The 13,727-nt window shown below is 39.6% G+C and overlaps 1 protein-coding gene across 1 annotated transcript in view; it reads left to right on the top strand.

The window, feature by feature from the left end:
• Window positions 1-13,727, top strand: part of LOC149299870 (Krueppel-like factor 12) — a 51,766-nt gene that overhangs the window by 25,072 nt on the left and 12,967 nt on the right. Inside the window, exons 3-4 of the mRNA XM_089485907.1 lie at window positions 50-188; window positions 13,106-13,263. Of these exons, the coding sequence (XP_089342033.1) occupies window positions 50-188; window positions 13,106-13,263 (297 nt within the window). The remainder of the gene's footprint in view (window positions 1-49; window positions 189-13,105; window positions 13,264-13,727) is intronic.

Genomic DNA, 13,727 nt, shown 5'->3' with positions numbered 1-13,727 from the left:
TACATTTGACATTGCCATTTTTCAGCCTTTTTTTTTTTTTTTTTTTTAGCACATATGGATCCAAGAGGGCTTTCTCCTAGACACCTAAAAAGTGATAGTGATGATGATGACGATCTGCCAAATGTAACCTTAGACAGTGTTAATGAAACTGGATCCACAGCACTGTCCATAGCCCGAGCAGTGCAAGAGTAAGTATTCTCTATGTGGGGTACCTATGATTGACATATCATGGTCCTATTAGTTGCATTGATAATATTAATTTGTCTGTGTAGTTCCTGCTTAGAAAAAAAAAATGCCCTTCAGCATATTTTCTAAGAATTTTTTTCAGGTTGTTCCTTATTGTGCCTCTGCAAAGATCTCCCAGGAATTTCTTCACATATAGAAGTTGCAGTTAATTATGCAGTGAAATAAACACCTCTTGTGAACTATTAAAGACACATGTGTTACTCACTGGCCACTTTATAAGGTACACCTTGCTAGTACCGGGTTGGACCCCGTTATGCCTTAAGAAGTGCCTTCATTCCATATGGCAGGGGTGTCCAACATGCGGCCCGCGGGCCGCATTTGGCCCGCGGGCCGCATGTTGGACCTCGAGGTGCGATCGGCAGCCAGGATCACAAGAGCCCTGCTGCTTACTTGTGGGAGGGTCTATTGTCCTGCACAGAGGAAGCGGGAGGCCACACCCCCTGCTGAAGTCTGTGAGCGGCATCGAGAGCTGTAGTGCAGGTTAGGAGGGTGGGGGAGGGTGTTTGAATGAGTATGCGTGATTGAGGGAATGAATCTGTGAATGAATGAATTTGTGTGTGTGATAGCATGGATGTGTAAGTGCTGGAACCTAGGCATGATGGAACTGTGATTGCTGTTAGCAATCACACTCCTATCATGCCAAGTCAGCCAGTACATGCTGAAACCTGGCTAGCTGCCTCCTTGTGTATTGATGCTGCCAGCAGTATGGGGTCTGCACTTACAACCACCCTGTACCAGCATGTACTGGCTGACTTGGGATGATAGGAGTGTGATTGCTAACAGCAATCTGCTAACAGCAATCACAGTCCCATCATGCCTAGGTTCCAGCATTTACTAGTTGTCTGGGTATAAAAAGAGTGTGTTTGCTGTTAGCAATCACACTCCTATCATGCCAAGTCAGCCAGTACATGCTGAAACCTGGCTAGCTGCCCCCCTTGTGCATTGATGCTGCTAGTAGTATGTGGTCTGCACTTACAGCCACCCTTTACCAGCATGTACTGGCTGACTTGGGATGATAGGAGTGTGATTGCTAACAGCAATCACACTCCTATCATGCCAAGTCATATTGTTGATTTTTTTTTGTCCAATTGTGGTGTGAACGCACTAAAATTGGACAAAAAATACAATAACTATTAATTTATATATGATTGTTGACAGCACTCCTATCATGCCCAGCCAACCAGTACTTGCTGGAATCTGGGTATTGCTGTTAACAATCATAATAATATATAATTTTTGTTGTACAATTTTGGTGTGTAACTTACTTTTATTAAAAGTGTGGGATTTTTTTTATTATTTTTAAAGATATGTGGGGGGTCATTTTCGGTTTCGTTTAAGTGAACCCTGAATCTTCAGTTTTGGTCCAGAATTTTCATTTTAGTGCATCCCTACAATAAATAGAACTATTTCATTTTTACTTATCCAGAATCCTAAATTTGTAGTCACAAAACTTTCTAGGCCCAGAAATCAGTGAGAGGAAAAGTAAAGGTTTTGTGTCATTTACTTTATTTTAATCTGCACATCTTATTAAAGGCCATATTTTCTCACAGTGAAAAATGAGTGCGGCCCTCGCACGTATACAATTCTGATTAAGTGGCCCACTGCAGAAAAAACTTGGACACCCCTGCCATATGGCATACTATCTACAAGAACATGATGGCATCATGCAGCTGCTGCAGATTTGTTGGCTGCACATCCATGATGCGAATCTCCTGTTCCACCACATCCCAAAACTGCTCTATTGGATTGAGATCTGGTGACTGTAGAGGCCATTGGAGTACAGTGAATTCATTAGCATGTTTGAGATGATGTGAGCTTTGTGACATGGTGCATTATCCCACTGGAAGTAGCCATCAGAAGACGGGTACACCGTGGTCATAAAGGGATGGACATGGTCAGCAACAATACTCAGGTCGGCTGTCGCGTTTAAACGATGCTCAATTGGTACTAAGAGGCCCAAAGTATGCCAAGAAAATGTCCCACCAAACTATTACACCACCAGCCTGAACCATTGATACAAGGCCTTGCCTTCTGAATGTCGCAGCTCGAATTGAGACTCATCAGACCAGGCAACGTTCTCCCAGTCTTCCAGTGTCTAATTTTGGTGAGCCTGTGCGATTGTAGCCTCAGTTTGCTGTTCTTAGCTGACAGGAGTGGCACCTGGTGTGGTCTTCTGCTGCTGTATACCATCTGCTTCAAGGTTGAATGTGTTGTGCGTTCAGAGATGGTATTCTGCATACCTTGGTAGTAACGAGTGGTTATTGGAGTTACTGTTGTCTTTCTCTCATCTTGATCCAGTCTGCCTAATCTCCTCTGACATCAACAAGGCATTTCCGTCCACACAACTGCCGCTCACTGGATATTTTCTCTTTTTCAGACCATTCTCTGTAAACCCTAGAGATGGTTGCACGTGAAAATCCCAGTAGATCAGTAGTTTCGGAAAAACTCATACCAGCCCATCTGGCACCAACAGCTATTCCACGTGCAAAGTCACCTAAATCTCCTTTCTTCCCCATTCCGATGCTCAGTTTGAACTTGTCTTGACCACATCTACATGCCTAAATGCATTGAGTTGTTGCCATGTGATTGGCTGATTAGCTATTTGTGTTAACAAGCAATTGAACAGGTGTACCTAATAAAGTGACCAGTGTGTGTGTGTGTACTATATTCACCATATTTTAAACCCCTATCTGTTGTTTGCTACTATACCAGCCGAGTTTAAAACCAGATACTATTTTAACTACCCACATGAGAAAAAACTCCAAGATAGATGAGTGTAGCATTTGGAATCATTTCTAGAGGAATCAATATTGGAAAGTCTCTAATTCCCTTTTGAATGTTCTCTTAATTGTGGTTATTTATTCTTCGGTTTCGCTATTGTTGGTCAAGGAGTGTTAAAATGAACATGTCACTTTAACACAACATTGCTTATAGAATACGTGTGCAAAAACTCTTAAGCGTGCCATTTTCCCCTAAATAATTAAATGTTATCAAATTCTTTTCACTTAACCCAGTCATTAACCAAAAGAAAGCCAGCTAATGGAGAAGTGGTTAACAGTGTACCCTGTGAGGTACCATGATTCTTTACACCACCCATATGCAATGGAATGTGGGAGTTAAAATATAATATCCTTGTGGGGTGCTAATCATTTTATTCATGTCCATTTATTATGCAAGGTGAGATTTTATTTATATTCTCAAAATGCATTACTTTGAATTTATCCGTGTTACAAATAAAACATACTCTATCATATACAGTATATTCCCTTACACATACTTATGTAAAGTCCACTGTATATTTTTAGCCCTTTCTAGATAATTAATTGTTAATAGTAAGTACATGAAATGCCAAAACTATGCATGTACATATGATTTAAAAGACTTTTTACTGAAGCCATAGTTTGAAAACAAAAAAGTTAAATGCAAATCTGCCAGGCATTTTTTTAGATATTGGTGTTAGAAAATGAGACTTCTGGCTCATCCCCCAGCTATCTCTAGGTGTATAATACAAACATTTATAATGCACCATTCCATGAAACGTCTAACTTTTAGGTATCAGTAGAAAGGAAACCAAGCGCAGCAGGATTCCTTGGAAAAATGTCCCTGATTTGGTTAGAAAATCTAGAAACAGTATCTACAGATGGTATTCTTTTTGTTTCTTTCTGGGGGACATCCCTCAGTAGACCTTGTCTGCCTTTTTCTTGTAGGTGGCCAAAAGGGATTTACTGAACTGCCGAAATGCTGATATATGATATTGAGTTGTCCTAAAACTTTGTTTCATCACTTTCCTATGTCTTAGCATCCATAGGTATACTGTATAGCAATGGCGTCTCCAGCTTTCATATTTAGGGGGGGCACATGGGGGGCCAGGGACCAAAGTAGGGGGGGCAAATAAAAAAACGGTACATATACACTGTATGTATATATATATATATATATATATATATATATATATATATATATATATATATATATATACACACACGTTAGACGTGCATTTTTAACTACATAATATGCACTTATCTCTTTGAAGTAAAGACCGTGATTGAAATATGATTTCAAAATAACAGCTAAACTGGCAGTTATTTCTCATTCTTTAATATTAGCCCCTGCTGACAATATATATAAATATTACACCCTGCTGCCGATATATAGAAATATTACACCCTGCTTCTGATATATATTAATATTTACCCCTGCTGTGGATATATATTGATATTAGCCCCTGCTGCGGATATATACTTATATTATACCCTGCTGCCCATATACATAAAAATTATACCCTGCTGCCGATATATATTAATATTTGACCCTGCTACCAGTATATATTAATATTAGCCCCTACTGACAATATATATTAATATTAGCCCCTGCTGCCGAATATATATATATATATATATATATATATATATATATATATATATATATATATATATATATATATATATATAAATACTAGACCCTGCTGCCAATATGAATATAAATACTAGACCCTGCTGCCAATAAATATTAATATTAGCCCCTGCTGCCAATATATGTTAATATTAGCTCCTGCTGCCAATATATATTAGCCCCTGCTGTCGATATATATTAATATTAGCCCCTGCTGCTGATATATATTAATATTGGACCCTGCTGCCGATATATATAGTATTAGTCCCTGCTTCCTATATATATTAATATTAGCCCCTGCAGCCAATATATATTAATATTAGACCCTGTTGCCAGTATATAAATAAATATTAGCCCCTGCTGCCAAAACATATATAAATATTTGCCCCTGCTGCAAATATATATATAAATATTAGACCCTGCTGCCAATATATTTTATAGTGAAAAAATTGGACCCTACCCAAGCATTTCCTTGGGCCCCGCTCAACGCTTCCTTGCATGCAATCACTCCTTCTGCTACCGTACTAAAAAAAAAAATATTTCCCACACTGACTGCAGATCAGGGGAAGACCGCGAGAGTCAGTTCTGCAACGTGACATTGAGAGGTCCTCTCCCCTGTAATCATACCCAGAGTCCCTTTGTCCCCTCATTCACTAAACCATAGCGCTCTTTTACTTACACCCTGTAGTTCAGGTATAGATCAAACAACACATGGAAACAGCACATGCAACTGAATGAGATTAAAAAAAAACTTGTATTTGCAGGTATACATAAATAATGTATGGAAACATAGCATTGCAGGTATAAACCAACAGAACACACAAACCCAGCATTGCAGGTATATATCAACTGGAAATCACATGTACACTCAGCACTGAAGGTTTAGATCAAATAATCAACACATGGAAACAGCACTCCGGGTATTGATCAACTGAATAAGACATACAAATCCTATATTTGCATTTAAACATTAATAATGTATGGAAATATAGCCGATACAGATGAACAGAATGACACAAAACCCAGCTTTGCAGATATAAATCAATTGGAAATTACATATAAACTCTGCATTAAAGGTATAGATAAAACCCCCTAAATTACAGGCATAGATCACTGGTCACACACCCCAAAGCCAGCCCTGGTGTCCACACTGCCCACATAGAACCTGACCAGCACCTAAGTTACACATTGTGTCAACTTTGTCCCCAAACAGCTGAACGTACGCCATTTTTGTCCCATAAAGACCTCTCCCTCCCAATCTATCCTATGTACCCCCCTCTCCCTCCCAATCTATCCTATGTACCCCCCTCTCCCTCCCAATCTATCCTATCTACCCCCTCTCCCTCCCAATCAATCCTAACTATCCCCTCTCCCTCCCAATGTATCCCATCTACCCCCATCTCCCTTCCAATCTACCCCATCTACCCCCCTCTCCCTCCCAATCTACCCCATCTACCCCCCTCTCCCTCCCAATCTATCCCCTCTCCCTCCCTCCCAATCTATCCCTTCTCACTTCCTATCTACCTCTTCTGACTCTCTAACCCTCTCCTAACTTTCTAACCCCCCGCTTTGAAGTTCACTTACCTTGGGCTTGTCCAGCGGTGAGATCGCGAGGTCTCTGTATCCCTGGTTCTGCCGGCTTCACTGCTGGGCGCCGGATATGACGACATATACCGGCGCTCGGCTTGAAATGCCGGCACTGCAAACAAGGCAGAGGCCTCGCGGTCGCGGAGAAGAGTGAGAGGCGCCGAACGGTTGCTGAGAACTTATTCCTCAGCAACCGCTCGGCGCCTCTCACTCTCTCCTCCGGGTCTATTTAAAAAAAAAAAAAAAAGACGGCGTTTCAATTGGGGGGGCACACCGGGGGGCTCAGCATGATGTAGGGGGGCCATGGCCCCCTCTGGCCCCCCCCTGCCGACGCCACTGCTGTATAGGGCAGTTTTTATATCAGACCTAGATCTACAGTATATACAGTTATGCACAGACATTATAATGGTTACTTCCCAGGCACAGGTAGGTGCCAAAAAGTGGTTTAGACAGGAAGCTCTTATTGGATCTAGTTCTGTTTTAGCCCTAACCACTGTGTCAAGTATGTTGGGTGCGCTTTTGTGTTCTATAATGGGTTTCATTTTCAATAAATGCCCCACCTCACTGTCACATTTTAGTTTTGCCTAGTTCCTTAGAACAATCAATTTGTTAGAAAACCCAGAAAAAATATTTACAAATGGTATTTTTTTCAGTTTTTTTCCCCAGGGATATCCCTCAGTAGATCTTATCTAACCATTATGTCAGACCCAGACCTATCTAGACATCTAGAAAATCAACAGTCTGCATGTCACAATTAGCAGTAAATTTGATTTTATCAGGAGAGTTAATGTAAATTATGAAGGCATCAAAGTCTGACCTTGTGCCTTCCCAGATAACAAAACAGTGGTCGATATATCTCAGCCAAGTCTTAAGGGATCCAGCAGATGGATTCTTGTTATAAATATATTTTTTGTTTAGACAAAGCCATGAATAGATTAGCATATGAGGGTGCCATATTTTCACCCATTGCTGTTCCCTGTAATCAAAATAGCTTTTAGTACAGGACAATCTCAAGTAATTTGTATCAGAAAGTCAATGAAATGTTCATCTAATGCATCTTTAGAGCTTCTCTAAAGGCAGCAATACTCTCATGATGTATAGCTGTGTATAGGCTAGATACATCCATTGTGGACATCCTGAATTTTCAAGTTTTTTATTTTCTAAATAAAATGTTGTGTCCCTCAAGTAAGAGGGGTATTTCCCTACTAAAGGTTGTTGAATGTGGTCAATGAAAATCCCCAGTGATCGAAAGACAGATTGATTCAGTTTCAGCCACTATAGATGTCCTGGAGGATGTGTAGGATCTTTATGCACTTTTTGGATTGTATAGAAGACTTGGGTAATGGGATGTTGGTTAATTAGAAGTTCCCAAGGCTTCCTGATCGTTCCCCTCTTTCCACCACTGTCTCTGTTATCATTAATAATATTCATAATATGTCTCGTTGAGTCAGATTTAAAGACCCTGCAATGTGTAATTCAACAATTGTCGCATAACCTCAGCATGTTAATCAGTCTTATTTTGCACTACAATTAGACCCCCCTTATCAGCAGGCTTGATAATGATATCAGAGGTCTTACTCAGTTTCTGTAGGGCTTTTACTTCATTAAGCTGCATATTGTAATGTTAACGGACTTATCCCATGGTGCGGCCTCAACCTGTCGCCTAGTGACATTCATAAACGTATTGAAAAAATTAAATACAGGTGGATAAAATGTACTTTTCTTTCTACAAGTACTCGTACAAAGACAAAGCAGATGGTGTGAGTACGACAGCAGGCTTATCACCCCCTGACTTCGGTGCTCTCAGTGACTGGTGTTGAGGGTCTGCAAAGGAAATTTTCAAGTTTAGTGCACACAAAAAAAACCCCATTTTTGTAATTCCACTTGAATCTATCCCCGTTACATACAGGCACAAAATTAAGTATTTTACTCAAAGCAGACATTTGTATAGATGTTGATAGTAAATCCGAGAAGTTAAGTACCCCTTTATTCTCGGTAGTTGTGCGGTTTTGGTGCATGCGAGGAGAGCTTTGAATCTTCTTTTATCGCCTACAATTTTCTTATGTACCTGGTATCTGAATTATTTGTGTGAAGGATTTTTTTGTATTGTGCTATACATATGTGAGGATTTTTTTTTTGCCTTTGGTTTCCATTCTGCAGATAGCTGCATGTATTACGTGTATTTTTTATACTTGCGTGGTCTGTGCACTGCTTAAGTCCATAATTTATATTCTTGTGTGCTTTAATACCCAGTGTTTGTCATTTTTGGGTTAAGTGTGTTTGTTTTTAAATACTTTCTTCTTCACATCTGTTGACTTGCTGGACCTTTAGCGTGGCTACTACATTGCTATATTGTTGCCATCGGATCCCACAACAGGTCTTAAGCTTGGTTCACTTCCTTTTGTGTTTCTATGGATGCTGTTTCACGGCGCTAGGCAACATGACGCGTGATATCAATGTAGGCGGGGCTTAACCCTTTTTCATTTTCACATGTGTTTCTATGGGCACTGTTCCACAGCGCTAGGCAACATGACGCATGACAATGTGGGTGGGGCTTAAGCTTTTTTCATTTTCCTGTGTTTCTATGGACACTGTTACACAGCACTAGGCAACATGACATCGGTGTGGACAGGGCTTAATCTTTCATTTCCCTGTGTGTTTCTATGGACGCTGTTGCACAGCGCTAGACAATGTGACATTGGTGTTGCCGTCTGCACTTGTTGCGGGGCTTATATATATATATCCCTTTTCCTGTTTATAGGTCTGTGTAGAATCTTTGATTACAGCGCTTCCTCCTCGCGGCTTCTGATGTCATAGGGGGCAGGGTTTGCTGCCAAAATTATTAGCAGTTGTTTTTAAATTATTTGTCAGGTTTAAGGATAGTACACGTTAAAAAGGGCGGATTTCATTTCACTTGTATGCTGCTGCACTTGGTTTTCTTTCTACTGATACCTAGAAGTTATAGCTGTGGAGAGGGAGAGGCCACAATATTTACCTATACCAGAACAGCACAGCATTCTTTTTAATCACTTTTTAATCCCAACCTTTATATTTTTGTGAAAATCTAACTTATTGGTTTATTATTAAATTTGAAAAGCCTGAAATATAAGACTACCCTATAGGAAAAAAGTTTTACTAGTAAATATTAAGGCACATTCAACTATTTTTTTCATATTTAATAAAAACTATGATTTTTTTTATTTGCCATTATTTTTTGTTTTATGCACATCTGCCTCCCAGATATGCCTTATATGCCACTCTATCCCCCAGAAATGCCTTATACCCCCTATATGCCACTCTGCCTCCCGGATATGCCTTATACACCCATATATGCCACTCTTCCTCCCTAATAAGCCACTCTGCCTCCAGATATGCCTTTTAACCCCCTATTTGCCAATCTCCACCCCAGGTATGCCTTTTACCCATATTTGCTACTCTGCCTCCCTCATATGCCTTTTAACCCCCTATATGCCACTCTGCCTCCAGAAAACCATTGACCCCCCATGCCACTCTTAACCCCCCCCAACTTACCAGTGCATCCCTTTACTTGTGACCTGTGCTTCAGACTCCCTGGTGTCTAGTGGGGCAGTCGTTGGAGTTCTGTGCGATGTAGACCTCCGCTGCTGGTGGACAGTGCTTCCGCCGGGGCTTCTATGACTGACCGCCTGCATCACGTGACCTTCCGGTGCTCCTACTCTCACCTCCTACATAGTGGGCACACAAAGCAGTTTATACTGCTACCAAAACCAGATTAATGTATTGGGGGAGGTGCAATTAAACCTCCTCCCATTTAACCCCTGGACAGCAAGCTGCAACCAGACTGATGAGGAGCCAACAACCTCAAATATGTGCAAACAGGGAAAAGAAAAAATGTCGGTGCGCTAAGCTAGTCTCAGGCTCAAATAATACAAATGTATAATATGAGGCCTACCAAACAGTGTGAGCATGCTGCAAATACAGTGTGTTGGCTATACAATGTATACAAAAAACAAAATACTGTCTGCGCTTCTCACCCTAATAAAGTTGGCAACAAATATATAAACATAATATAAATGAGAGGTTTTGGTTATATGAATTGGCCAAAGCATAATTAAGCTCACCCGCCACGTCAAGGCACACTCTCAATAGGGTGAGAACCTACTCTCACCTCCTACATAGTGGGCACACAAAGCAGTTTATACTGCTACCAAAACCAGATTAATGTATTGGGGGAGGTGCAATTAAACCTCCTCCCATTTAACCCCTGGACAGCAAGCTTTTTCCTTTCCACATTTTTTCTTTTCCCTGTTTGCACATATTTGAGGTTGTTGGCTCCTCATCAGTCTGGTTGCAGCTTGCTGTCCAGGGGTTGAATGGGAGGAGGTTTAATTGCACCTCCCCCAATACATTAATCTGGTTTTGGTAGCAGTATAAACTGCTTTGTGTGCCCACTATGTAGGAGGTGAGAGTAGGTTCTCACCCTATTGAGAGTGTGCCTTGACGTGGCGGGTGAGCTTAATTATGCTTTGGCCAATTCATATAACCAAAACCTCTCATTTATATTATGTTTATATATTTGTTGCCAACTTTATTAGGGTGAGAAGCGCAGACAGTATTTTGTTTTTTGTATACATATTTAGTTAACATAACTCACAATTTACTCACAGTGAATCATATCTTCAATGTAAAATAACTGCTTGTTTAAGCAGATCAAAGCACAACTCTAGGCCGCCAATTGAGTAATTGAACAATTAGGTTAAATAAACATACATTACCCGTGAAAAAAATGTGTCCAGATCCACTTAATACAAACTAAAGCACAAATACAACATTTACCTTTGTGTGTGTATTTCAAATTATCATACTAATGTTACTGTTTTGTATACATATCTGAGTAGTAATTAATGAATGTGTATATTATGCCAGCATATTGCAATGGTTATTTTAATAAAATATTTAGTTTTTTTTAATAAGGATTTAAAAAAAGATATATTTGATTTCTTAGACACTTGCTGTAACGTGTCCATGTAAAATACAAGGGGACTTGAGGTAAATCTGTACTTTACATTAATATATTCTAGCGACTTACTGGCAAACATCGTAAAAATGGGGGAGCATTAAAAAAATATATTCTAAAGGGAAAAAACGGTTATAACCTTTTATAATGCAGACACCGTGATCTCTATATATCTATATATATTTTTTTCCTCTCAGTCTTGTTTTAGACTGTACAAACGGTATAGACCAGTCATTCTCTAATCATGTATTTTTCACTTCATTTAAATCCTGTTAAGTTTTAGACAGATCAGTGCATTAGGTCCTATATGGTTTGTAATGTGGTTATTAAGTTGAAACAAGTCTGAATTTTTCATCTTACCGTATGTATTATTTTGCACTCCAACATCCTCACATTCTGTTAATTCTTTCTGCCTAGGCATTTGCTTTAATCATTTACATTTTTAAGGAGTTCAAGTGTTAGAAACTGTCAGTCATTTGCTGTAAGTGATTTATTTTCCACTGGAGCACACGTTAAAAATAAATCAATGTGACTCTTCTTGTTACTGTACCTTAATAGTAATTTACTCGACGATATCGGTTGTAACCGGCTATCTGGGCTAACACAGGGGATTTTAGGATTTCTTCTGTTACCAGACCAAAAACAGTGACATACAGTGCTCACAATTTCTTTGTACTGAAGGTGTTTGGTTGCAGTTGCCTTTTTTCCAGTTTCATCCAGGTGAAAAGTCTGGTGATGACCCACAATAGAATTCAATCACACATGAAATGGTCATCTGGCACCCTACCTTTACTGCTGACAGTGTATAAAAGTGTGTGTGTGTGTGTGTGTGTGTGTGGCCATGTGTATCCCAACTGGCTGCTGGCCTTAAAGTGCCAGGGCTGCTACTTTTACCATGGTAACTAAGGTGTTGATTCAAAATTATGTAGCAAAAGAGAGAGATGTTACTCATGATCACTAATCCTGGTGGGAACGCAAAGTTCCATTGGTCTTTGTTTCGATATTTGAGGACTCGTGGCCAGCTTCATGGCTAATCACACTGTTACTGTGTTAAATGTATAAAATGGCTTTAGTAAAATGTATTTTATGTTAAAGAGCAGAAATCTTTGTATTTAATAACTAAGTATTAGGATACAACACTACCTAATATTTCCATTTCCGTTTGCACAGTTCGTATTTTGTTGGAATAGAGTCTTGCTTGTGAAAGGTAACTTTGCACCTGTAATAGAACAGGGACCACATACACCTTTGGAGGATATTTACTGCCACCTACTGGTGTGTAATGTTTTTACAGAAACTGGAAATAATGGTAATACATTATGTATAAACATTGTTTAGCAGCTGTTATAGTAAGGATTTCTGTCCTCCCTTTCTTCTTTATGTATTGGTTCACCATTGGTTACATGAAAATGTGGCACTTAAAAAGATAAGTGTATTAAGAGTATTATAAGAGTATTCTCCAATATGGTGTCAATTTCTATTTTTCCATTCTGCAATCACCTAACCCACTTTCTTTACTTCAACTCTGTATTGACTCTTTCCAATCTGGTTTCTGTCCACAAGACTCTGCTGAGACAGCTGTCACCAAAACTACTAATTATATTCTCACCGCAAAAAAAAAAAAGGTCCTCCTAACGTATCCTCTTGTAGCCTTTAAGGCCACCTCCTTCTGCTGCAAACCCTTTCTTCCTGTGGAATTAGTGACACGGCTCTATTCTTGACTCAAATCCTCAAATGAAACTAGCTATATTGGTCCAAGAGAAGACAGAATCTTTAATTTTGATACTTCTTATTTATTATATATGTTATCTCTTCTTATACAGTATCAACTGTGCATTATTATAAATAGGATCATTTTGTTACAGTTATTACTCTGTTTTGCAGTTCAGTCTCACCCTTCAGTATCGAAAGCACAAGGCGCCAGAGAAGATCAGAATCTCCTGACTCCAGAAGACGAAGAATACACCGGTGTGATTTTGAAGGCTGTAACAAGGTCTACACAAAAAGTTCACATCTGAAGGCACACAGAAGAACTCACACAGGTATAGTGTGTTTTGGACGACTGTTTCCACATGGGTTCCCGTTACTGTAGGAAGGCTTCGCTCATAAGCATCCTTCCAACCTTTTATGTGTTTTAATCCTACCAATATGTTGAGAAAGACTTTAAATGTAAGTGTGCATTCTGTCATAACATGCACAGTAAGTACTTATCCTGGCAGTCTGCTTGCATAATCCACCTACCTACAGTGCTTAATGGAAATTTAGCATATTTTGCTTGATTTACAGTAATTCAGAAAATTGGGTTCTTTAATGCCTTCTAATTCTCTGCTTATTATTTGTCACTCAGCAGATAGACGTGGTTGGCCAATTAAGGACACTGAAGAACTGGGTGACTTTTCAAATACACAGGATGGGAAAAGGTCTTTAACCCCTTCGCGATCTTTGCCGGTTCAGGACCGTCATGACAGGAAGGTCACTAAATGACCTTTGACGGTCCTGAACCGTC

Source organism: Sceloporus occidentalis, unplaced genomic scaffold (assembly GCF_023333645.1).
Source record: "Sceloporus occidentalis isolate IW3139 unplaced genomic scaffold, rSceOcc1.0.p SCAF_27, whole genome shotgun sequence".
NCBI classification, from domain to species: Eukaryota; Metazoa; Chordata; class Lepidosauria; order Squamata; family Phrynosomatidae; genus Sceloporus; species Sceloporus occidentalis.
The sequence above is the reverse complement of the archived record's forward strand: the minus strand, read 5'-3'. Positions and strand labels throughout refer to the sequence as shown.